Source organism: Magallana gigas, chromosome 3 (genome assembly GCF_963853765.1).
Source record: "Magallana gigas chromosome 3, xbMagGiga1.1, whole genome shotgun sequence".
NCBI classification, from domain to species: Eukaryota; Metazoa; Mollusca; class Bivalvia; order Ostreida; family Ostreidae; genus Magallana; species Magallana gigas.
Genome location: NC_088855.1, coordinates 8177161 through 8204630, shown reverse-complemented (window position 1 = coordinate 8204630; position 27470 = coordinate 8177161). Strand labels below are relative to the sequence as shown.

Below are 27470 nucleotides of genomic sequence, written 5' to 3'. Positions count from 1 at the left end.
GGTATTGTTTGAGTTGATGTGAACATAATATATTGACGTATTGATTGAGAAAAAATCCTACTGACCCCTGTTTATGTTGGTAAACTACATGTATAACGTAACGCAATTTAAATAATAACTATATTAATCAAAGTACTGAAAGCCGGGCTCTTTTGGTGTGTCTTTATGCATATTGTGTAGTAAAGACTGAAAATCTCTCTCTCTCTCTCTCTCTCTCTCTCTCTCTCTCTCTCTCTCTCTCTCTCTCTCTCTCTCTCTTGTTTTGAACATATTTTATTGACTAAACAAAAGGATCAGAAACAAGTTCTAACAACTTACAAGTTCCTCTCCTTAAATATAACAATAGTTGTCATGCATATGAATATAGAACAAAAGAAAATATAATATTGATATACACAAAGAAATATTATTTAAATCTCAAGGATTCGTCTATAAACTTTTGTACAGAAGCAAAAATGCTTTTGTTGATATGTAAAGGAAGGTTGTTGTTGCCATATACAAGTAAATCAGTGTCAATATTGACGAAATCTAACATAAACAAATGATCAAACATGTTGTTTCTCGCTCTAGCGTATTTTTTACAAGAAAAAAAGAAATGATACACATCTTCTGTTTGACCACATAAACACAACGGATTATTTATAATATTACGTTTACAAAGATCATAGTTTAATACACAGTTATGTCTCAGCTTTGTATGAATAATGTTGGTACAGCGTTTACCAAAAGAAAAATAAATAGGGGGTTTCGTAACTTTAGGCATATGTTTGCAAAACAAATTGATTGATGTGGCTGTTCTGGCCTCTATATTTAGTGAATTCCATTGATTGACAGCATTGGGTACAAATGATTTTTTAAGTAAATCTAACCTGCACTTAGGAACATTAAACTGATCCTTGTTTCGTGTGTTGTATCGCGATATATTTTCCCTCTTGTTAGGAATAATATCACATAAATAATCAGGCAGACTCCCCATGTTAAATTTGAACATAGTTTTCATCTTGGCGATGTATCGTCTGGTTTGTAAAATTTCCCACCCTGTTTCTAAGTAAAGCGCTTCCCTTGGTACAAAAATTGGCAACCCAGTGACATTTCGTGCAGCACACAATTGAACCTTTTCAAGTTTGTCTGCATCATGCACAGAACAGCCATCCCACACAATCGAAGCATATTCAAGGGTAGGTCTAATGAATGGAATGTATAATATAGAGAGATGCTCTCTACCCAATTTATGCTTAAGTTTTTTTTAAAAGTCCTAATTTTTTGTATGCAGAGTTTACAATACCATCAATGTATTCAGACCAGCTGAGATTTTGCGATAATAAAAGTCCTAAATGGCCTAAATATCTCTCTCTCTCTCTCTCTCTCTCTCTCTCTCTCTCTCTCTCTCTCTCTCTCTCATGCTTTTAATGTCGGCAAAGCATCAGAGAGCGACCAAATTTTGTAAGCGGCTGTAAACAAAAAACATGTCTGTCTAGTAGAAGTTAAAAAGTTCAACAGTTGCTGCCTTGAATTTTGCAACAAGCATTATATATTCAATCCCCGTTTCTTCATCGCGCAGCAAAGTAGTTCATGGAAATTTATGCGCACTTTATGTGTCCAAAATGCATAGTAATGTTTTTAAAACACGTTATTAATAAGAAAACTAAAAAAGATAGACAATTCATTCGAAATTTAAAAAAAAGAAACAAAATGCCAACACTTTTGACAAAACGTGGCTCTTTGTGTAACTATTTGGTATAGCGGAAGCTTTACCTTGACGCTGTTTAGTTTTTTGTTTATTTGTGCTATTTATAGTAACATTGGTGATTTGCCTGCCTATAGCCAGGACTCCGCTTTCAGCAGAGCCCGGCTAAAAATGGAACTCCTCTGATATTACCTGAGTTCTTTCTCTCTAATTACAAATTTCACTTGTTGATCACAGTATACATGTATCAACAATATACATTGGTTGTAATCCTTTTTCAGGTATAGGATTCCTTCAATTTAACGACGTTTCGTGTACACCACTACCTGTAAGTAAAGTGAATAGAAGATAGCTGGCAAAGTCAAAATAAATGTTTTGACTGCTCAAACATATGCTACTCAAACAATACATATATTTTTTCAACAATAACTTGATCCATAGAGTCGGATCACGTCTAGATGCCAGATGCAGATCGATTACACAAAACGCGAAACGATGAGAGTGTTCTTACACAACAATTAAAGGGGCATGGTCACGATTGTGGTCAAATTGAATTTTTAGGTTTTTATTATTTACAATGCTTTAGAAATGCGTTTCTAATGATCTTGAAAATAAAATTTGAGAGTCATTCCTTGAGTTATCTATCTTTTTATTTATTTTAAGCATACATCAACAGTTCCTAACGTTTAGCACATTCATTTTAGGTTTAAACCTGAAATTTGTACTTCAACGTTCAAAATGTAAACAAACGCTTTGTTTACATAGCGAAGAATTTCAAGCTTTGTAACTCGCTTATACATGTAACTCAACAAATGAATTGACATTCAAATTTCCTATTAAAAATGCCTTTCTGAAGCATTGTAAATTTTTGACCAAAAACGTGACCTGACCCCTTTAAATCATTGTTCTTTTCTTAGCTTTAAAAAACACATAAGGAAAAGATAATTAATTTGGTATTAATGCAAAATCGGCACATTTTTAATTCTATAGAAGTTTGTAAATGATGTCATGAACTTGTATTTATTAAGCTTTAAGTAATTAAAAAATGATTTTCGATTCATCTTCAAAATAGTTAATATAATATGTATCATCAAATGAAATACTCAAATGCATCCAATAATAATTGAAACTTACAAAACATTTAGTTAAATCAATAAAACAAAATTTAAAGCTACTTGGTCCGTTTTTTTTTTGTAATTACATTATCAAAATTTTTTCCATACAAATCATTTATCTTAGAAAGTTATGGACTTTCTCCTATTTACACCAGCAGAATCAGTATCCTTTCAAAGTTAGATATATTCAAAGTAAATAAAAATAATTTCTCTTTGGGCAAACGAAAAAACAAACCAAAATGCATCACGGAAATGTTTAGAAAAGGAAACCGCTTGGTTTCGTCCCCCGAATGATTGGGGTTATTCAACCCGCATGCTATGCATCGATTGTAAAGAAAACAGACTTTGGAAATATTAGCGAACAAAACGTACACATGTTTATTTGTCATTTGTCTGATCATTTCGACCTTTATTTAAAGCGATGTCAACGTCGTAATTCAACTATACCCGTCTCGTCGTCAGGGGTGAAATTTAACATGAGGCGAAATAACGCGGTACCTTTTAATGGCGTTTGTTTTGTTAGCAAATTTTGTACGTATTTTTCTTCATTGAAATTTGGTATAATTGATGGGTAAAACCACTGCAATGTCTATTATTATACATATACTAAGCATAGCCATCGTTTAAAAGCGTGCATAAAATTTGATATAAAATCGGACAAAGCAGCTTTAAATAATTATGAATCAAAATTTACTGTACTTGAGTTAATTATAATAATCATAAAATTTGCAGGTGTTGTAAATAAAATTTGAAAAAAAAGTAAATGGAATAAAACAAGTTATAACATTGTGATAATTAAAAATTGAACTTGAAATTTATTAGGAAAATATTTAAGATTTGCAGGTGTTGATCACTATAAGATAAGGTGCAGTGGATATGCACTTTTAAAAAAAAAACATTCGTGGCTCTATCAATTGAAACAGATGTCCTTGCATTTGAATTGCAGCCATAACATGTACATGCTTAGATAATGATAACACAATTATGACAGAGTTCTGCAAGTTAGTGTTCTTAAGCAATCTTAAACATGCATACATAAACATAAATACACACTTTATGCCTTTTCCTAAGTATGGGGCAAAGAAAAATATTTGTTTGCTGGATCATTTGATTTAGAATAATTCAGAATCATCAAAATCCGTCATGGCTCAAACATGAAGTGAATACACCGTGTGCACGAATTCATATCATTATGAACACAGACAGATGGGGGGGGGGGGGGGAGAGGGGGTGGTCCTTCCACTTTTTCTCGCAGCAAACAATTTTCTTCTTAATTAATTCACATATAAAATATGAATTATCATGAAGTCCTCCACCACCAACGTTTTGGGACTATTTGAAAAATTGAAGTGAAAATAAGGAAATAAAAAGTGAAATTGAAGTTAAATGTACAACGCTACCCCCCCCCCCCTCCCTCCTCCCGAATGATTTTTTTTGAGAAGTTGTTCCAGATCATTTGAATGAGTCAGCCCCCGCCCCCACACTTTACAAAAAGGTGCTACGTGCCTGTAATGAGCGTGCAGTTCATTTCACTGTCCAAGATCATGACCCAAACAAAATAACATTATACTTCGGTATGAATGAGTTTAATTTCAACTTAAAGATCATTTAATTTCATTGTTCAACAATAAAAAATCACAATTCTTAAGAAAACTGCATAGGCAACAAAATAAACATTAGATGCACCTTAAAATTTCAAGTGCGATTTGTTCAGCTATAACCCATTATTTAGTAAAGGAAAATCTAATATTTTTAGCTTTTCAAAGTTAAATGTTTCCCTAAATCTTTATATAAAGCTCTCCTTCTAAAGGAGGTTACTATCAGAACCATTTTTACAAGAGCTTGGACTTTGGGTAGTCGTGTCAAACAGCAATATGACGTAGGCCTGTCTATTTCATTGCTGGCCACTTAACCATTGCTCTTTGAAATCGACAAGATTTGTCTGGATTTTGAGCTAAGACTACGCAATCGGTGCATATTTCGCTTGAAAACGCGTCATTTTTAACTTGTTTTGACGCAAGAAATACATAGCTACGTCCAACCGGAAGTCCAAGGTCTTGTTAAAATGGTTCTATTAATGGTTGTCCGTGACCATCCAGCCTTCTTAGGTGCAAACTACGAACTACTTTTACAACGAAATGCATCTATATAAAGTCTAGTACCAAAATATTTGGACAATTCAGTAGATAATTTCTTAACATTGTGCCCTTTTTTAGTCACAGCTTTGTTTCAACAACTTAGAATCAAAACTTTAACAAGTTGCTTTAATAAGATTACTCATCGTGGCTTTGTAGTTCTTGAAAATATAATCTTTAAATAATCCCCCCCTCTCCCCCCCCCCCCCCGATCATGATTTGAACAAACATAAATCTGAATTTTCTACGTTAACTCTTTTCACAAGCTCTGTAATTCTGACAAAGTTCATTAAAGCAGACAAAGAAGTAAAGCATCATGTCATAAAAACGTAATCGATAAACTAATCACGTTTTAAAGATAAAGGTCAAAGTCATTAATATCGAAATAGAAATGCAATTTTCCTGATGAATTTTTTTCAACTTTAAAAAATTGAATTAACGTGAAAAAGAATTATTATGATTAATTTATACGGAAACATATATTACATAATTATTTATGAGAACAATCGTAATCTTTGTGTGACCTTCACGCAACAATTAGGGCAGACTGTCAGCTGATCAGAACATTGACTGCAGAAAGTGTGCCCACAATGGAAAGCAATGCTCTTGTTTCTGTCGAAACATATTGGACAACATCTATCATCTCCGACGAATAATGCCTCGTCTTCATGATCAGCTAAAAGATATAAACATTCATAAAGGTGTGAGTTAGAATATACCAACTGTGCAATTTGGAACTACATGGAAAAATAATTGAGAAATGTGCATAATTTAAACATAATTTATTGGGTAAATTCAATAGCATTGGACAACAGGCATGCATAGCCTGAGTATATCCTCTCCTGATAAAATAGGCCAGATTACATAAATTTTATAAGTATACAGTATAGTATACATTTATAACTGTAACCATGTATTTCAATAATAACATAAGTCTGTACATCTACAATAATAAATGACTATCTACTTCATTATATTCTAATCTAGCTATACATAATTATAAATTGATATTAGTTTGAGTATTATTAGTGAATAGAATATATAAATACATGACTTATGCTTCAATACCATAAGACTTTATAAACATCGAAGAAGTAAAAAAAAGTAAAAAAAGTAACGAAAGATATACAATCTATAGTTTATCAGATTGCCCCTGCCTTCATAGAATTTACGAATAAAAAAACAACAACCCAAATATGTTCAGATTTCACATTCAGCTTCCTTACAGTGTGTCTTTCTCTGGAACGGTTGACGAATTGAAAATATTCCAAACAGAAAACCCAGAATCAAAACTATTATGTGAGTTATAATGGTTGCGAATTCTATATCCTGAGAAATATAAGAAAAAAACCATACATGTACTTTTCCTTTTTTCAAGTATACATGATGCAAGATAAACAAACAAGCAAAATATCTATATAAGAATCAGATAAGAATAAAAATCTCTTTTAATATTGTACCACAGGGGCTCGTCACGAAGTTTTTTCAACCTTTTATATATACCACCTCTATACTATAAAATACACAAGGGAGGAATCAAAACTCGGAAAAATCGCTACCTCCTGATTTCGGTCGCCTCGTATTAATTCTTCTCAGATGTTAAACCCTGCACTCTAGGTATCATTAGATCGGGAAAGGACCATAGTTTTTAGGAATACCTGCAAAATTTAAACATCGGCAACAATTTTAGAAGTGTTCACGCATTTTCTTCCAGTTTACTCTCCGGTGACACTTTCTTCGATCAGATGTCGCGCTCTCATTGGTCAATTCAATGTTGCTCAAGATAACTCGTACGCGGACTTGTATTTTAGAGGGATTTTCAACCGATATATTCAAACTTGCTTTGATGCAAGAAATACATAGTCACGTCCTACCGAATGTCCGAGGTATGGTTAAAATATTTCTACATAAATATGAAAATTAATACATATACTCACCACGTAATAAGAACTTCTTCACTCATCATTTGAATATCCCTCTAAAATACGAGTCAACGTACGATTTATCTTGATCAACAAAATTAACCAATAAGAGCGCATGAATAAATTCGGTGCGCAACATCTGATCGAAGAAAGTGTCACCGGAGAGTAAACTGGAAGAAAATGCGTGAAAACTTCTAAAATTGTTGCCGATGTTTAAATTTTGCAGGTATTCCTAAAAACTATGGTCCTTTCCCGATCTAATGATACCTAGAGTGCAGGGTTTAACGTCTGAGAAGAATTAATACGAGGCGACCGAAATCAGGAGGTAGCGATTTTTTCGAGTTTTGATTCCTCCCTTGTGTATTTTATAGTATAGAGGTGGTATATATAAAAGGTTGAAAAAACTTCGTGACGAGCCCCTGTGATTGTTCGAGAGAAACTATACTCAACATCATTTTAGAACCAATATAAGGCGATGCAATCCTAATTGCTGTATATTGACGAACTTGTACATTAGAAATAAGTTATGGATAATAAATCGATTGCATGACTTCTTAATCATTTCATTCTACCTTTACTGCCAATACCAACGCTGTTCATGATACAGGTACAACTTTTTCCAGACAATTCATTCCACAATTGTCGAAATACAAGGCGAAAAGCTACTTTCACTTTAATCAAAATAAATAAACAAAAGTACGGAAGCCAGTAAGATTTATAAATATATATTAGATATTAATGTAACATGGTTAACCAACATTTTGTTATATACTTAATTTGCTTTATGAAAATTTTATATCAACTTCTCCGTATTGAAATTTTATATAAATTATTATTAAACCATCTTATTTTTACATACGACATAATTAGGTCATGAAGAATAGAGTATATATGTATACTAGTATATGAATAGCGACCTTGTTTCGTTTAATCTTAAATAAATAACCAAAGTCCAGACAACAGCAGAGAGAGAGAGAGAGAGAGAGAGAGAGAGAGAGAGAGAGAGAGAGAGAGAGAGAGAGCGAGCGAGCGAGCGAGAGAGAGAGAGAGAGAGAGAGAGAGAGAGCATTTTACACTAGAATGTAATTATCTTGTGTGCTATGATACAATATACTGATTTCTGTTAGTGAAAAAAAAAACCCCATCATTTTGCAGTCAAAATTATTATTACCATTTATTGGGCCCATATTTACAGAATTTACATTTTACGGCGATAGAAATAAACATATTTGCCTATTCATTGAGGTGTCGCTAATAATCGAAGGGATGCTCAAATTAAATTGTGATGCAGTAAGAATATTGGAGGAGCTCAAGGGAACTCATGCCTTCCTGATTGTGGACCATAAACATTTAGGAAATTATAACATAACAGAGAGAGAGAGAGAGAGAGAGAGAGAGAGAGAGAGAGATATTTTCTAAATAAAACAATGTAACTACATGACATCATTTTTAGCTAGGCAAAAAAGATAGCTGTATATGATTAAAAGTAAAAGTAACACCATATTTATTTTGATATCAGCAACTTGTGAGGGGGGGGGGGGGTTTATAAATATTTCATATCCGACTTGATTTAAATATTTAAAAAAAACGCATCAAAAATAACGAATATAAAATTATTTCTTTTTTCTTACATGCAATATTTTTAATACTTTATATTTCATTTGGATTTAAAAGTCTAAAGACCACAAATACCCCTATAAAGGTAGTTACATAATATCTTGCACAAGGTTTCAGACAGAAAATTTATTAGTCGAATATTGCGACGTTCACACCTTTAGATCTATCTGAAAGTATATATAATTTACACTGATATTGCCTCGTTGATCTTCCAGTTTAGTAAAACTTCAAAGACATTTGAAGTCCTGGCTAGTTTTCTTTTCTATTGTGAAAAGAAAATCAGTATGATGAGCTAAATGGTGATTTTTGGGAGTTGATTTTAATCAACTCTCCTATGCAGTTACTCTGGAAAACCGAAAGTGAAACAGTGTTTGGACCTAAGCACAAATCATCACCGCTGACAAGTCTTAGTTCTTGAATATAATAAAAAAATTCGATGTAATGTATGCTGAAGCATTGTTTTTCAAGGAAACTTATCTATAAGCACTTTGAAAATAGTCAGATTTTATATAATACGAACATTTTAGATATTTTTGTAGTCTCATGTATTCCTACGCCAGAGTTTAATATAGTCTCGTTCAACCAAACGCTTGGCTCTCCGTAAATCTCCGACAAACAGAGAGGCTCTCTTGCTTGCCGGAGATTAACGGAGACAGCTGAGCGTCTGGTTGAACGAGACTGGAGTTCAATATCAATAGTGCTTGGATCCATACCATTTTTAAAATTGTTTCGATTACTGATACATAGTTTAAAATCTATCTTTAAATATAACACAACATATTGGGTTTCTCTAAATTCTTGTCTGAAAAGTCTAATCAAAATTCATATTATAAAAAAGTGCGTAATTTAAATACAGACTAGAAACTAATTGCCACGCAAGATAAGTTGATTTTAAAATAAATGATAATCGATAAAATCAACTCCCGTCAGTACTTCAGTACTTTGATTTTTTTCATTGTTGAAAAAATTGCCCCACCCCCATGTACTAGTATTGGCAGTATTGATTAAATAAAATTCATTGTAAAAAAAAAAAATAAAAAAAAAAATAAACATTTAGTCACTATAACATTGATATTGAAATCGATATAAATATTTTCAACTTTTAATTGAATAAGTTATTATATTTGAATGCTAATTGCAATCTGATGTTAATGCATGTCTATGCGCGGATCGGGGGGGGGGGGGGGGTCAACGGAAAAATAGCTAATGATAATAAATGAGATTAACCAACATTTCAGCATAACAAAAGCGTTTTAACAATATTCTTATTCGAAGCCTGACAAAGTATTTTGAATAATATCGGATATACATCGGAAATATATATCAAATTGTGTACATGACATTATTTTAAAATCAATTCAGAAATAGATCTAATTATTGATACTCAATGCTTTTTGATGATCCATAAAGGGCTATGAAAGTCACAATCTTTGCAGGAAAATTGCGTGTTGATTGTTTCCGGTTTTTTTTTTTGGCCTCTTGTTTTTTTTTTGCAATGCTAAATATACCGTTATGCTCGCACGGAAATCCAATAAAAAGAAGGAGAAAAAAAGGCATTTTTCATTTGAATAAGTGCCAAAATATTTCGTGACCTACATGTAATTAAGATATTTCTGCTCATTTAATTAAGTATTCAAAACAGGTATTTTTACAATATAAGTTATCCCAAGATCTAAATTTTCATATTGACTGGACGTGTATTAATTGCAATTGATAAGACAAGTTGATTATACCAATTTAAAAAAAAAATGCTTGTCAAACATAATTTTCAACTAGAGCAGAGCTCGTGGCAAAGCCACGAGTAGGTCTTCCGTTGTTGCTGTGAGTTGAAAATATATGTGATATGGTGTCAAACGATTATAATTACTTAACTTTCAGTTCTGCTTTTGTTATAAAAACGTGTTGTGATTGAAAGCCTGCATATAAAACGTGTTTTGAAAAAGAAAATGTTTTAGGAAAACTATTTGTCGCACACAGTTTATGTAATCGTAACAAACATTATTTAAAAAATGAGATATTTAATGGCGAGTTACATTTTCAGAGGATAGCAAGCATTGTTATAAACAGTATGTACTCATGTGTCATGTCAGGAATTGTGGTTTTTTTTAAACCGAGCCCGTTTACAAAACACGTAACCTTTACTCTAAGATAACTTCTTTATTTAAATATTTCTAAATTTATGAAGACAATGTGCAATTTAGAATTGTTGCGTGCTGACAAAATTTACAGACCCTGAAACGTACTACTACACCAAAAAAGCGTGCGACTTACGTGCGAGAAACGTTTCGTGTTAACCGTTTAGCGTTTCGTGTGAATCGTGAAGCGTTTCGTGTAAACCGTTTAGCGTTTCGGACAAAGCGTGCAGAGTTTCGGTCAAAGCGTGTAAATCGTTTCGAGCAAAGCGTGCGAGAACCATGTGAAACGTCCATCAGATTTTATTCGGAACTCTCTGACAATTTGTTTCAAAATGGCGCCCGTGTTTTACATTACATGTACTTTAAACTGTTTGTGATTGGCAAAACTCTTTTGTAGGTATTTTCATGAAAAAAAATCTAGAAGAAATGATATACTTATCATTTTACAAAATTTAATTTATTTTTAACAAACAAAAGAAAGGTATATGTATTAAAAGACGACTAGTTACAGAGTACATGTATATATAACGTTTTTATACGATGTTTCAGTACTGGTACATGTACAGTCCTTTTACCGGTAACGAATATTTGCCAATATCGAATAATTTTTAGAAAAATTATTGGTTGAAGACGAAGTTGAGGTTTTAAAAAATCCTAGCTAGGTAATTATAAGACAGAAATAAATATTCTATCAGTGCGTGAAGTTGTTTGCCATTTGTACGATTATTTACCGAATTGTTTACAAATTAAAAATGTGACCCACATATGAGCTGCCGGAAGTTCAAAGCAGAAAAAACGAAAGTGTGAAAACAATTAAGCCTTACTATGAAAATAAGTTTGTTATTGATCCCTATTTAGTGGATAATTAGTAAATATAATTCATTTAAAAAGATAATGCATCATATCAAATTATAATGGAGCTTTGAATGAAATTACGACTTCAAATAGAACCACGTGTAGTTTTCCTATATAGTTTCGGTTCTTTGCGACAGAAGTATTATTTGGCTGCATATATTGATAGATATACGGGAAAAACAAAGGAAAATGGCAACTACTTATCATCAATTACTATTATAAAGTGTTTTTATGAAAATTCAATATTATAAAGTAACGCAAATGAAAACTGTTCAAGTCCGGTTTCAATTTGACGGGAAAACGGTATGATGAAAATAACGATCATGTTATTTGTTTAAATGACATATTCCCACAATTGTTTTCCTTCTTCATTTATAAGTCCATTAACATGTACCTCTAGTATATTTTGGAAATTAATTCGCCTCAAAATATTCGGCCAGAAGTGATAAAGGGCGCTTAATTCGATACTGGGAAACGAATTCGAAACTAGGAAAATGGAGGGGGTGTTGAAATTACTGTCTCCGTAATTCATCCTTTATATTTTCGGAAGTTTTATACTACAATTTAGAAGGACAAAGAAACGCGATTTAAACAAAAAATAAAAACATTTGTAATTCCGATAATAATAGTTGCATGCACGACGAAACCGCATGCTGATTCGTTACCGGTAAAATGACTGTACAATATTAAAATTCGCTATATTAAAAAATATTAAATACGGTTAGCAAAACATGATTTCTGTTGGAACAAGCCGTAATCAACTTTAACTTACACGAGCATGGTTTGATAAGCATGTATTTTTTTTTATTTATTGACATCGATAACTCTTACTGAGACCATTCGGCTTTGCGCAAGCGGCACACATAACCTCGGACATCGGGTGAGACCTGCACCTGGCTGAACCTGTCAATCAAACTTTGTGTATTTGTTTTCATTGGATGGTCAAGCGTCTCTTTTTTTGTCAATAGCCAATGGAAAATTTATGACTTCCAGGTATTCGGAATCAGCATTTGATGAAGCACGCAATTTAAATGATAGTAAATTTATTAATTATTTGAACAAAATTAAATGTAAACATAGAATTAACATACTGATCATTTCTATGAATTGCGGGAAGTAAGTTCTTTGGAATCCCGATTATAGATATTTTTACAAGTAATCATTTTAATTATTTAAACCACTGTTGACGGAAAACAAGAGGTCTTAAAAGTAATTAACGCACAGGGATTTGTCTACAATGTACACAGTCATGCAATTAATTATTATGGGAATCTTTACGTATGGTACTTAATTCAAATAGATCATGATAATCAATACACTGTACGCCGTTATACATGTAAGGAGCGCCGGTAATATATACGAAGATTGAGTCAAAAATTTAAATCATTTTTATTTCTTGTTCTTTTCAATAAAATGTTAAATTACTTTGAAAAAAAATCCGAAATAGTAATTACAATTTCTTTTTTGTTTAATCATTTGAATTTTTTCTGAGGTACATGAGTATGTAAAGGACATATTTATTTACGCGAATGATACGACATAGAAAAAAAATTATCGGATGTTTGTATAACATTGTTTCCTAACGAATGTGACTAATTTAATTTTAAATATTTTTCAACATTATGAATGTTAATAATATCAGATTTATTTACTGTTTGTATTTTTACATCGTTACCTCTAAAACCAATAAAAATACTAATGTTAGAAGAAAAATCAAATCCCGCCGAATACTGAAAAACCGATTTCAGTTTGTAATCATACGGATTTTATTTTTGGTATTGACTATTGAGTTACGGTAACATTTTTTGTGGATGATTTTTTTTTATTTATTATTTTATGTAGTAAAAGCACCATTCCAACTGTTACTCAATTACATAAGAATTGATGACCCGGGGCTATATATGTTCTGAGCTGTAGCGACACAAGATTCTCGGTCGCACGTGGCGATTCAATTTTAAACACAGACTGACCGAATGAACAAACGCATGCGCGGATCTAGAGGGGGGGTCGGGGGGGTCCCGACCCCCCCCTGGAAAATGAAAATTTATTAAATTTACATAGTAAAATTATCGCGAAAATATGCCTCGGACCCCCCCCCCCCCCCTGGCAAACACAATTATCCTTCGGACCCCCCCTGGAAAAATTTTCTGGATCCGCGCATGAAACGGGTGGGAAAGTGAAACAAAATGTTACACACAAGAAGAAGCCACTAAAAATGATTTTCGACAGATCTTGATATCGTTTCGCCAATCAAAAAAAAAAAAAAAAATACCAGCGCGAGCTCCTGTCAGCGGGCCGGGGGGGGGGGGGGGGGCAGCAATGAGTTCGCTTCCACAATGAAACGTATACATGTAGAAAAACTACAGAAGTGATTAATATGTGACCGATAGAATCTAATCCAAAGTTGTTTAAAACTCATGTGAATATTCTTTTAAATATTCATCGAATGCCTCAACTCTGGACATTCTTTTATCGTGCTAGCACATACCGCAAGCATGTAATATGGAACTTTGATTATAATTTGATTTGATTTTTAAACCACCTTGTACGCTCTCGTATACATCAATGCTTAATCAACTGTACAAGTAAAATAAATTTATCTTTTCATCTTAAACCAATATAATAGTTGAAAACATAATAATCCGTGCAAAATATGAAACATGAACGCGTGATAAGGTACATGTAGAAGATCACGAACCGACCGCGGATCACTTGTCCACTCGCGCCGGATCTACTCAGCCATGTGCGATGGATGATCATCATTTAAATGTTTAATATTTGGGGGGGGGGGTTGTTGTTGTTGTTGATTTAAAACATTATTTGAACAGTTTATAAAATATTTTACATAAACAAACCAACCATTAATTTATGTCTGACGATGTTTCCGATTTGGAGTAATATCGTTCATTAATATTCATTTACACTCAAATTTAATTAAATACAAAATGGACAAACTTTTATAACATAAAATTAAAACAGTTCTTGTATTTACGGCTATATTTACTCAAACACGTTCATATGCATGGAAGTGTGCGTCTCGGTGTGCGAATCTTGTGTATTAAATAACCGCTATGTAGTGCAGCCGTGGCTGAGATCCTCGGCCGTGGGCGAACGATAGATTACGTAAAGGTACAACGCACAGACCCGCACAGCTCATAACCCAGGAAGCTTTGAAAAGATTGCAGTATAATGACCTTACTCTATCAAATAGAAGTTATTTATTTTAAACTTAAAACCCACAATTGATCTATGTCTATTATTGCTTTAGATTGAGAATGCCATTGCTTTTATTAATTAACTGAACGATTTCTTAATTGACACCCAATCGTTTAATCCATAAATATGTGTAATCAAAACGAAAACAATTCTTGAGTTTGCGGATATATAAACACATATATGAGAGACGCAACTCTCGTGTATTAGATAACCGCTGACCGCTAGGTAGTCCAGCCGCGACCATGGTGACCGATTTTCTCGGCCGCTAGCGAGGGAGAGCTTACGTAATGGTACACACACACACAGCTCTGATTCAAGGTAGATTTTAAATGCATGGAGTTTATAACTAAAATGTAATGCATATATAGATGTTTTTAATTCCATATTTTGTGGTTTACTAGAAAAGAAAAAGTTAACAATGATTTGTTTTCAAAATCCCATTTTTAAGCATTGTGCATTATAAAAACTTAACAACAATGACTTAAACTCCTAAAAAAAAAAAGCACGTATTCTAAAAAAAAAAATTCTTATGAATTAATGCCGTTTGTATAAACCAGCATACTTTCTGCAGTAACTTTATGCCAGTTGTACGCGCAAAGACTTTCGTTAACTTGTCAAATGAAAACAGGTACATGTTAACATGTAAGGCTTGTTACACTCATACTACACAAATCACTTACAAAATAACATTGTAACGACCTTTATGAGATCCCAACAAACAACTTTTCCAGCGACAGCCATATCAAAATCCTAACCGTTTTTGAGTTATTAAGCAAAAACTTTTAGGGGCCATCGGTCCTTAATTTAAGGGGCCAGCCCTTTTGTATTGGTGTCAAATGAGAGCCCTTGATATTCTGCGAAACTTTTATTCTACATGTTTTAACAAATTATTTTTTGTTTAAAAGATACAAAGGAAAATATGACTAAATTTTCGCACTCTTCCGAATCCTGTTTTTTAACCCCCTACCTTTTCCTAAATAAGGAACGTAATCAAAAAACAAAAACCGATGTATACAACTTCAATGTCTTTGTTATTCAAATTCGTTGGATTCCCATTCCCTGCTATCATAGTCTCGGAGCCTTTGTCTGGAAACCAAAGGCCCCAAAAAATTTTAAAAGGGGAATAACTCGTTAACGGAAAGGGAATTCTAACTTTTATGAACTGATGAAGATAGTGTTTTGTAAAGTACATTAGCCCTGAAAATTTGAGCAAAAACCGTTCAGAAATGAGCACGATATGAAGCCTCAAAGTTCGCGTCTAGGAAGAAAAAAAAAAAAAAGAAAAATAAGAATAATCTTAACCCGCACAATAATAGAAAGGTCTTCCGTTGGAAACGGAAGACCTTAATTAGAGATGATGTTTAATATACATTCCATTCATCAACCTTATTTCCTCCAACAGGATATAACTTACATTTGTTTGATATGCATTCCGACAGAAAGACACTCGGGAATGAATCTTTAATCAAATTAACCCCCGGTGATGTCGTTTTTGTTGCAACTTCAACTTTTTGTAAGAGCTGTCTAACGTTATCGATTACTATGGATAAATAAATGATCAATAAATTTTGAATAATCATCAACATCTATCTTTACAACAATGTGAGTACAATTTTTTTTATTTAACATGTTTTAATTATTCTGAAATCAGTGCTATCAAGCTATTGCCTCTCGTTAAAAAAATAAGCTGTGTCAAGTCATCATAAATCATATCATTTTACCTCAGACAAATATTTATGTCAAATCATCATTATTATTTATATTTGGGGAATTTGAGACTGACTTCATCATAATTAATTTGTGCAGTCCGTGATTTTTTTTAGTTGCTAAAAGTTTCGACGACCAATCAATACACTGGTTAGATCTGGATCGTTTATATTTCAGTTCAGTCAGTTTCTTTTGATCTGTGAAATAGAATCAGCTTCCACAAAACAAGGGGGAATAAAACGTATTGAATGTTAATATATGTAGATAAATTTCATCATTTGAGAAATAAGTGACAAGATATCAATCATGAAAATAAAAGATGGACATAAAGATATGACTTTTAAGGATAATTTTTAACTCTGATAAAAATCAGTACTTAAAAGTCTATTAAACTGATATTTACAATATATACTTTTCTTTTGAATCAAAGTCATCCTTGTTTCGTAAAAGCTCAAAAAACTGAAGATATATACCATGATAGCGATCAGAAACAACTCTCATATCAGAGAAATAACTACATAGTTAATCCTTGATGTATGCTTTACGAAACATTCACAAAATAACAAATAATAGAAAGGTCTTCAAGAAAGGTCACTTATGAGTGGCCAAGCTCGTAAGACAGAGGAAGTTGTTGACAGGAAAACAAGCAGAGCGTTTAAAGACATTAGCCTTAATTGCAAAGAGTGATCATAGCCTGCTATCAATATTCCTCGGGAATCGGCAAATAAATCTTTTATATAAACAAAGCAAAATGACACAATAACAAACAAGTTATTTCCCCGTGTAACTGTAAAAAAAAAAAGAACACATTAATTTTATGTTACATTTAAAAAATGATTGATTAAACATTTTTATTATATTATTTACTGCATCTCATAAGTTTCAAATACGTTTATGAGTATCTGGAAGGTGAAATGAGATAATATTTTTATGCTAAATATAGCAACCCCCCTTCCGATCTCTTTTCCTTGAAAGGAAATTTAAGGTCACCAATGTCAATTCTAAATTTGTATTCATATTTTCATCGGTATTGACTTAAACATGCAAATCAGTTATGTTTATGTAAAAAAAAACCTCGTGATATCCTTTTTAGGTAAATACATTAGTCGATAGGTGGTTATATAACTTGGTTTTATAACCTGTAGACAGCGCCATTCATTATAATACAAGCACTATCAAGAGTAACAGCTTATTTACGTCAAGTGCAGTTAAGCTACTTAGACAGAGAGATTAATTTTTTTTTAGTTTCTTTCTCCAGTTTTTAACAAAACTTTTGCGATGCAAATGACCTTTGCTGCGAAGGGTAATTATTTTATTTCAACTTTTCTAAAGTTGGAATGTAATTTTTTGTATAATTATGTCTTTTATCGTTTGTCAAGAAATTGTTAAAAATAAATCATTTTGAATAATGCTATTTTACAATATAATGACATAAATACCTTATAACTTTTGTGGAACTTTAAGCAGGGGATTTTTTGGATCGGTATATCTCCAAATTCTGCAAATGTGGAGAGAAAAAGAATTTAGGAGAGGTGAAACAAGAAGAGGAGTATATGGAGAGCGTGCTACAGAAACTAGTGTCTTGGAGGTGGCGAGTAGCTTACATATCGCTCTTTGGAATGGTCACCCAAATAATGCACAGGAACTGTATCAGTTTTGCCTTAGTGTGCATGTGCAAAGGACAAATTGATAACACAAGTCTTCCACACTCTCACAGTGATAAGGAGGAGATCAATTCAGATGCGGTAAGTGATGATTGACATTTCAGGCATGATACATTAATTTTTCAAAGAAACGAGATGAGGATATGATGAGAGGATTTAAAAAACGTGCAAAGTTATGAAATTTATTCTACCACAGAAATTAAGTCTACAGGTTTTAACTTTGATGCATTATAAAGAAAATATTTCGATTCTTTGATAGAAACCTATCATATTATGAATTTCATCAAAATGATCTTAAAATTGCGACAAGAGGAATCTGAGGTTTTAAAAAAAATTCTCATGTATCATTCTCGTACGTGAATTGCTTTTTCTTTCAATTCTTTGCCATTTTCCTCTTTTTGACATTAACAATCAGTGATAACAATAGAAGTATTTAATTATAAAAATACCATAACTGTGATACATTTTATTTTCCTAAAAAAAAGAACTTTACACGTTCAATTTTTAAGTAATTTTTGTAATACATTTTCGCCCGAAAAGATATTAATTTTATCGTGTAGGTCAAACATTTTATGATGGTATGAGACACTTCGATATTTCAGTGTCAATAGTTCCACGTTTTCAAAATATAATCATCGTTTAAACAAGTTTGAAAAAAAATAATTTTGACCATAAAAAGCTGTCTATCAAATTCAGTTTATTCACTCAAACCATGGAAGGGAACATAAGGTCAATCAGTATGTACAGTTCGAATATCAGAGGTATATTTTATATAAATAGATAGGTAGTAAATAAATAGTAAATAAGCATAACTATACAATATAAATTATACGATGAAAATAGGGAAAAGTAGAATTATGGAGGACCGATCATTTTATCAAACTGTATAATTTGATAATGAAATAACATTTTTTTTACAAATTGTAACATTAGTACAAGACATAAGCTCAAAGAACTTAATAGTATTTGGCGCTGAACAGTATTTATTCTCAAGATATTTATGTCTAAACGTCGATAACGTTTTACTTTCAAGAATATAATGAAATTCGTCAGTAATTTGACCTGAATTACACAATTTACACACTCTCTGGTTTAAAGGAACATTGTACCATTTCCCAGTCTCCATTGGGAGATGGTGGTTTGAGGTTTTAAAATTCATATAAATCTTTCTGAACTTATGTGGCAATATATAAATGTAATTTTCATGACAAAATTTTCTTTAAAATCTTGTTTATTTACCCTTTTGACGACTAATAAATTTCACTCGACCATTTTTGGATATATTGGTCTTGTAACCTCAATTTGCTTGACTATTGCATTATTCCACTTTGCATTTACAGCATCTCGTTCTAAAACTTCCGCCAATTTCGAACTCATTACTAACAGATCTAAAGCTGACGTTTAATTTAATAATTATAATTAACCAATATCGCTACGCTCTACGCTGTTAGGAAAATAACATATAAATATAATGTTATTAGCAGTGCCTCACATTTAGAAGTGTTCAAAATCTTTTAAAACTTGAATAAATCAATTTTGCAATTTGACAGAGCAAAAAAAAAATATCGTCATTAAAAGAACACGTTTCTAGTTCATTTTTTATCACGGAAATGATAATACATTGCACGTTTTCTGTATAAAGTTCTAACACATAATTATTTCTGATTAGGCAGTATACTGTGGTTTCATTAATATTCAAGGGTATCAATTTTCGTGGAAAAAGTGAAAATCACAATTTCAAGGATACGTTAATTCGTGGCCAATGACCCTATCAATACAAAATGTTAATAGAAATTGCACTTCAATGAACATTTAATTTCATGGATCAACTTAATAACGAAATCCACGAAAATTGGTATTCAACGAATATTGATGAAACCACAGTATATGTTTTTATATATTTTTATATTAACGTAAAACGAGTCAGTCCAGGAACCATATAATTACAAATAAAAACCACAAATGCTTTTGCCGTATTTCACGATAATTACATAAATGTAAAGACCGTACATCCTGTTTCTTACAGATGTCTGACAATATCTGCTGGGACCGTACCACTCAGAGCCTAGTGCTGTCATCCTATTTCTACGGACAACTTATAGCCCCCTTTATATCCGGATTGGTGACCCAGCGCTTTGGGGTCAAACGCCCAATGGCGCTTTACATGCTGTTATCCTCGGTTTTACTGATGGCGACCCCTGAATTGGCACGAAGGAGCTCCAGTCTGACCATTGCTGTTCGGGCTGTACAGGGATTCCTAGGGGTATGAAGAAAAAGGAATCATGGTTACTTGGAACAGTTAAACACATTGAGAACAATTTGGAAATAATTTTAAAAAAGTAGTTCGTCTTATAACGTGTTTTACTTGTTTTACAGTCGGGATGCCTACCAATGTACTCACAGCTGTGGGACGAGTGGGCCCCGACCTCAGAACGGGGTGAACTCCTCGCCTTCACACTCTCAGGTAAACCGACAGGTTTATTGAAGATAAAGCTAAATTTGATTATAACGAACACAGATATGGCAAATTTACGACTGTATTTTATATCTTTAAGATCCTGATATGGAAAACTGTAGTATATATAACGAACACTGGTATAAATAAATCGGGGATATACTACTGTGATGTTTAGATATTTGTTTCTTCCAAAATTCGGCCACAGGTAACGAAATCAACCGAGGGTCGACTAGACTGTCAGGCGATTTTTATAAATCTACTGTCGGACGGCTGCCGTATAAGGGTTACTTTAAACATCTAACGTCTCTTCATTGGGGATGTCATACATGTATAAATAATTTTTTTTATTTCGGTTTAGCATGTCCATGAAAAGCTATGAGTCTGTTTTTAATTAGCATACAAAATAAAGTTGATTTTTCAAGATCAAAAGAGGTAAACTATCTAGATTCTGACATCAAGATCAAAAGAGGTAAACTATCTAGATTCTGACATAAACAAAGAGAGCAACATTTATTAATGGAGACTCGTGCATTTGATGCATTCTGCTTGACGTGTCAACAATTTGAAGGAACCTTGTTCCAAAGTTTGCATTGGAAATTCTCCAAAATGACAAAATGTTCATACATTGTCAAACGTCTCATTGTCACAATTATAATTGTCTTTGGACGAAGTAAAAAATGAAGAAAAAAGGGGCTCGTGTTAAGAGACGTTATCACTTATATCAATTAGCATCCGACTAGGGTGAATAAATAACAGATTAATCAAGTGTCCAAAATCAAGATGGCGTTTAAGTGTATTTAAAAGAAGAATAAATTCTCGTATACGTTTAGTATATATTTTACTAAATTATTTTACTTATGTACTACATTAGGACTTGACTTGGGAATACTTGTTGCCTTCGCCAGTTCCGGATATCTGTGCACAATTCCAGTGGACAAGGGATGGCCGTTAATTTTCTATACTTACGGTACCCATTTCACTTTGTTTTGGAGAGTATATAAAGTATGTATAGTTGATAATGGAATAATAGTACTGAAAATGTTACATAAATTGATAAAAACAAAGATTTGATAGAAGCCGTCATATTCACTGTGTAGGTGGCTTGACGTTGATATGGGTGGCGACGTGGCTCTTGTTTGTGACGGATTCACCGAAGACGCACCCCTTTATTAGTCACAAGGAGAGAAAATTCATACGCGGTAATAGACACGACCATGTCAGTGATAAGGTTAGTGAAGCCCTTCAGTTACCACAGATTAATGGGTTTTTTTTGCCAACTTTTCATACTAAAAGAATTGCTTTGTGTTCTACAGTCAGAGAATGATCCAGTAAAGACGCCGTGGCTTTTGATTCTGAGGTCGGGACCAGTGTGGGCGATGATGGCTGCCATGGTTTCTGTTGCTTCCGGAATGTCTCTAGTGTTTTCATACCTACCAAAATACATGGACAATGTGCATCATCTTAACACAAGAGAGGTACATTTTAGCAACAAAGAAGAACTTTAACAAAATATTGTCATTTTAAGATATTTATAATTTCTTAATCTTACAATTACAATTGTTAGATTCCGTATTGTGTGTGGGAGCATAAACTATTTGAGATGAAAAACAATCTACATGTATATGATAAGACAACATATATATATATATATATATATATATATATATATATATATATATATATATATATATATATATATATATATATATATATATATATATATTAAAAACAATATAAATAGAGTGAAATATATTTTACAATAAGGTATTAAAAGATTATGAATTATACATGTATATAATGATAAATTATTGAATTTATCTTTTGAAACAGAATGGACTTTTGTCATCTCTTCCCTTTCTCGGCCGTGGTCTTTCAATCATCTTAATTGGTATCTTAACAGACAAAATCCTACAGCGGAAGTGGATATCTGTTACCAAAATGAGGAAGATAAACCAGTGTTGTTGTAAGAACTTGGCATATATACCTTATCGTAATCATGAAGATTAATTTTTGTGACATATACATATATACTATATATTTCAACACTAAAATAAGGGTTTCGTCGTGTTTATATATTAATTGTATGTTATTATAAGTAAATAAGGTATCTCACTACATAACGACTTACACTTTTTAATACACTACGCCACAAGATGGCGATTTTAATTTCCTGTTTAATTGTTTGTATTAATAAATTTAGTTGTATATTATCATGGCGCATAGCATCACCGCTAGCCAAGGGTTTCCGATACACTACGCTTTGATAAGTTGCAAATCTGTAACTCCCGGCCTCGGGGCCACCAACATGTAAAAATCTCAGCGTCGGTGGCCCAAAGCCCGATCTGAAAAAAATTATCAGACAGATGATATGGAAGTTTTAGTTTCATACGTGTTAAAAAGTTGCAATTTACGTCGCAAAAAATTACGCTAGTTTTGGACTATCTATCATAATCAAGTATTTTTTTTTTACTGTTTTGAGAAACTATAGGTAGCAAGGGACAGTTTCGGATAAAGTACCGATTTTTGTAAAATTTGGAGTTGCTGTACTTGAAGGCTTATGAGTGTTTCTAAAATTCATGAAATGATTTTTAATGATTATCATTAGTTAGAGGGGTGTCTCTTGTTGAAATTGATATGCAATATGTAGGCCCCATATGTTAGGTACGTGAGAATCAGAAGTAAAATGCGAAACCTGCGGCTATGACTTGTGTTGACTTTACACAGTGAAATTGCAAGTTACAGACGGGAGGTAAAATAACACGAAAAGTAGGTGGATGGGACATTGTAAACTATACACCTGTAAGTTTCTGACATGTGATAGTGCAACATGCGCGCGGTACGGAAGGTCAACCCTCTGCAGGGAATTAGCTTGGGGGGGGTCTAAAAAGCTGAAAAATCATGAAAATTAGCAAAATATGAAAGGGTCAAATCTCCTAAAAACCAGTATGTAGAGAATTTTACAGGTTTTGACTAGTAATTTTCTTCAGAAATTGGTGATTGGCCTTATAAAGAGTGAATGAAAGGTATTTGTGCTGAATGGGAACTGAGGAAATTCTAGTTACAAAGTTCCGAAGACATGCATCCCTTGGCTACAATGAATTGTATAAAAAAAAAACTGTCCCGTGCCTCATAAGTTAGGGTACTGAGCCACCTTAAATGATTTTGTTTACTGATCTAGTAATTTGCACTCTAAAAGTGACATTTATACGTATCGACAGTTCTATAGTAATGTAATTGTGTCTCTGCTATTATTTTAGCTTCTTTCACGGCGGCCCTGTCCATTTACTTTGTCCAGTATGTACACCGAGCTGATCTGGCAATACTGCTCATAACTTTGTCTACGGCATCACTAGGAGGAACCATGTCAGGAGCATACACCAATTCTTTGGAACTGGCTCCAAGGTGAAATTAAAACATTCCAATTAAACAACAAATTACCTTATATTCGTTTGTTTACTAATTACAATTTAAATGGATGCATCTATTCAACAAATGCATTTAGTTTACTTAAAGAGACACTAAAGATCGTTTTGCGCATATGCCATGAAATGAAAATTTTCCTGTAACTTAAAAGTTTGAACTTTGCAAAAAAACGCTTTGTGAAATCTTAAAATTTTTAATTTATCGCTAAAATAATTTAAGACTGCCTATACAGGAAATATCTTTAGCTTAGCGCTTTGTTCAACAGTGCATGAACATTGATTGTAAACATTTCAGCATAGCTTTCAACACGCAAACAAGACCACGAGTTTCGACAAATGTTATCACCAAAGTGTAGTAAACTTCAAACGCTAGTTAATTTAGTTTTTCAAAACATTTTCTTAATTGCCAACATACCACTCACGTATTTTTTCTCGTACCCAAGAAATATATCCGTTATTGCAAGTTATTAGGTCCTTATGGAGTTTGATGCAAATACAAATTATACATTTATAATTCGAAAACTAGTTGCCATACTGTAAACTTGACAGAAACCCAGTATATTCATAAATTGGAGAATTACATATTGTATGCTTCGTTTTTTTTTCTGCGGGGATATTGCCTTGCAAACTACATGGACATATTAAGATGATACTGTAAAAAATGCACAAGCTTTAGATTCATACTGATAACTTCCTCACTGATAAAAACGTAAGGTTTTCCCAGTAAGAAATTCGTTTTGTACTATCGTCAATTTTTAGATCTCTGAATGAATATAGAAAAAACGTTAAACATTGGTTTTCATTTAAACAAAAAGTAGCTTATGATAGACTCTACATCTGTAGATGTCAGTCCATATCTATCTTCACTGTTTTCTTTCAGGTACGCGTCGTCTTTATCAGGGCTTGCATTCACTTTGAATGGAGTGGGACAAATCACAGCCCCTATAGCGGGATCTCTTATCATACAAGAGGTATTTATAAAAAGAAAGACAATTCAGATTATAACGTACTAGTACATGTATGTAGATACATTAATGTGTTTACCAGGCTTCAATAATTATTATAATGTTATTCTTTTTAAGGGAACAACTGCCAGTTGGGGGAACATGTTTATGTCCCTTAGTGCTGTATACATATGTGGGGGAGTAGTGTATGTACTATTAGGAAGCAGTGACGAACTCCCTTGGTATTCACAAGCCAAACAAAGTGAAAAAGTACCAGAAATATCTAACATATCACAAATTGTCATCAAAATGAGTGAACAATCAGAATATGGTCATTGAAATGGTAGGCGTTAACATTGATATCATAGTTTTGTTTTATCTTCAGTTTATATCAACACATATCCAAAATGATTCATGATACAAATGATAAATATATACATGTTCATGACCACTGAATCTTTTCATAAAACTCGTTGAGTTTTTGAATGAAGTATTGTGGTCAAAATGTGATCATCTTTGAACAATTTATTGTAGGGATAAATACTAATTCATCAAATGTCGAGTTGAATGCGCCACAATTTTCTCAAAAATTGTGCCGTATATAAACAAAGTCATGGGATTATATTGACAAACGTTTTTGTTGCATTTGTCAAATGAGCAGTTTTACAAATCTCCATATATGCAATTTCACATAACTAAGTGTAAACTGTATTTAACACTTTTGTTAAAATGTGTAGATTGTATAAAACACTTTTGTATGTATAATTTTTTTAACACTTTTGTTGAAGTGTGTAGAATGTATATAACACTTTTGTATATATATTGTATATCCCACTTTTTTGAAGTGTGTAGATAATATATAACACATTTGTTGATTTGTGTCCCAGTCGAGTGATGATAACTAATTATTTAAGAGAAAAACAATAATTGCAGAAATAATTTTTAAAAGATGTTAATAAAGTAATGTGAGTGATTATCTAATAGTTTGGTAATTCTTTAAGTGATAAAGAATAAAGTATTTTCAAGTGATAATTCATTTGGATTAGTAATTTTTAAACCCATAGTTTTTATTTTTGAGTCGTATTAGAGTTGGTTGAAAGTGTTTCATTCATCTTCGATAAGATTTTCAAATAGTAAGAAATATATCAATGAGCATTATAATCAAACACTTTTAGCTGTGATGTATCACAAGGCTCATTTGTTTTATTGTAAAATGTATCATAGACTATTTCAAAAAGGCCACCATTTCATTGCACTAGGTTGGCTTCTCAACACAGTGTTATTTGCAAGTTAATAATTAATACAGTAAAACGGTTTCTTTCTTTAACTACATGTAGTAAAGTTCATGATATTGAATTTTCAATTCATTCTATTCATTCATCGTATCAAAAAATTATCATAACACAAGCCCTGGTACAATGTATCATAACAAATTTACACTTGGCTACTGACAAATCAAATTTGGACAACAACGTAAAATGTAAAAACAAATTTTGAATATGTACCGTACATGTATGAAAAAAATTACAATAACAAACTGTCAGCCATCTCAAAAATCCATAAAGCGAAATACAAATTCAAAGCCGAGCAACACGGACCTCTAAAAGATAGAGGTCGGATCAGGTGCCATTGAGGAGTGAGTATCCTCTGCTGACCGATCACACCCGCCGTGTGCTCTTTGTCGTAATCGGGAAAAAACGGAAAACTCCGTAAACAATTAGGTGATTAATTATGGTCGAACAATTAGCATGAAAAACGTCAGTCAGTATGCGACCCAGTGGAAGATTGTATTTACTGAAAAGGTCGTTGTATCGACTTTCGGATTTACGAAAAGATGACTTCAAACGAGACGATTGATAGTCCTGTTTTATCAACTTGTTTGTCAGTAGTGTATATAACTAAAAGTGTTTAAAATATCTGGTTAATTTAAACAAAATATCTAGATATATTTTTTTTTAAGATCGATGCAGATACTAAACTTATGTTTCTAAGTTTGCTATCTTTCCTGTGAGATCTTAATTTGCATTGATTTTTTAATGGGGTTGAGTGTGTTCAAACTGAAAGAATACGTGATGATTGTGTGAAATTCTAACAGTTATCGTCTCAGATATCGGAACGAAAGTGTATAGAAAAAAGGTGAGAATGCTATCATTACTGCCTGGGTTGTCTGGAAAGTTGTTACATTACTCTGTGTAAAATATTTTTTTTGATAGTATACTGAGTATAACATGACAGCGTATGTGTTTTGATACTATATTTTTTTCTAATTGTTTTGTTTTTTTATATAAAATCTTTCGTTATACATTGTCTTCTTTACTGCTCTTCGTTATATTTCTTGGAAACATTGATTTTTCTCTTGACCGAATTATTAACCAACGAGAGTTAGCATGGGCCATCTCAAAAACCAAAAAATAATGAAACGTTTTGTTTTCTCTTTGATGATGTCATCAAAATCTATATACATACAAAGGTACACGTATACTTCAGAGGGGCTGCACTTTGTCGACTGTTGATTTGGTATAGCGTGTATCGCTTTTTAAAATTTTGAATTGTTTTGGAACTAATGGTTTTCCCTTTTATTTTCTAATGTATC

At 32.6% G+C, this 27470-nt stretch overlaps 1 protein-coding gene and 1 non-coding gene across 2 annotated transcripts; one reads left to right on the top strand and one right to left on the bottom strand.

The window, feature by feature from the left end:
* Positions 1-4238: 4238 nt before the first annotated feature.
* On the bottom strand, positions 4239-7556 carry LOC105345367 (uncharacterized). The gene is made up of 3 exons (XR_004604396.2): positions 7432-7556; positions 6164-6266; positions 4239-5613 (listed from the first exon to the last, which is right to left on the bottom strand). It is a non-coding gene; the product is annotated as an uncharacterized protein (transcript).
* Positions 7557-17558: 10002 nt separating this feature from the next.
* Positions 17559-25869, top strand: LOC105345368 (sodium-dependent phosphate transport protein 1). Its single transcript, XM_034483428.2, has 11 exons — positions 17559-17692; positions 17857-18134; positions 20080-20316; positions 20430-20517; positions 21383-21478; positions 21609-21739; positions 21825-21986; positions 22342-22474; positions 23769-23913; positions 24814-24904; positions 25016-25869. The coding sequence occupies exons 1-11, from the start codon at positions 17668-17670 to the stop codon at positions 25214-25216; spliced, it is 1587 nt and encodes a 528-aa protein (XP_034339319.2). The 5' UTR covers positions 17559-17667; the 3' UTR covers positions 25217-25869.
* The last annotated feature ends 1601 nt before the right edge of the window (positions 25870-27470 follow it).

Excerpts from the sequence above, each read along its gene's own strand:
- LOC105345368 (XM_034483428.2), top strand. The coding sequence starts at position 17,668 with ATGCAAATGACCTTTGCTGCGAAGG. Across the intron at positions 20,317-20,429 it reads CTGTACAGGGATTCCTAGGG|TCGGGATGCCTACCAATGTA; the intron begins GTATGAAGAAAA and ends CTTGTTTTACAG. Across the intron at positions 21,479-21,608 it reads GTTAATTTTCTATACTTACG|GTGGCTTGACGTTGATATGG; the intron begins GTACCCATTTCA and ends TTCACTGTGTAG.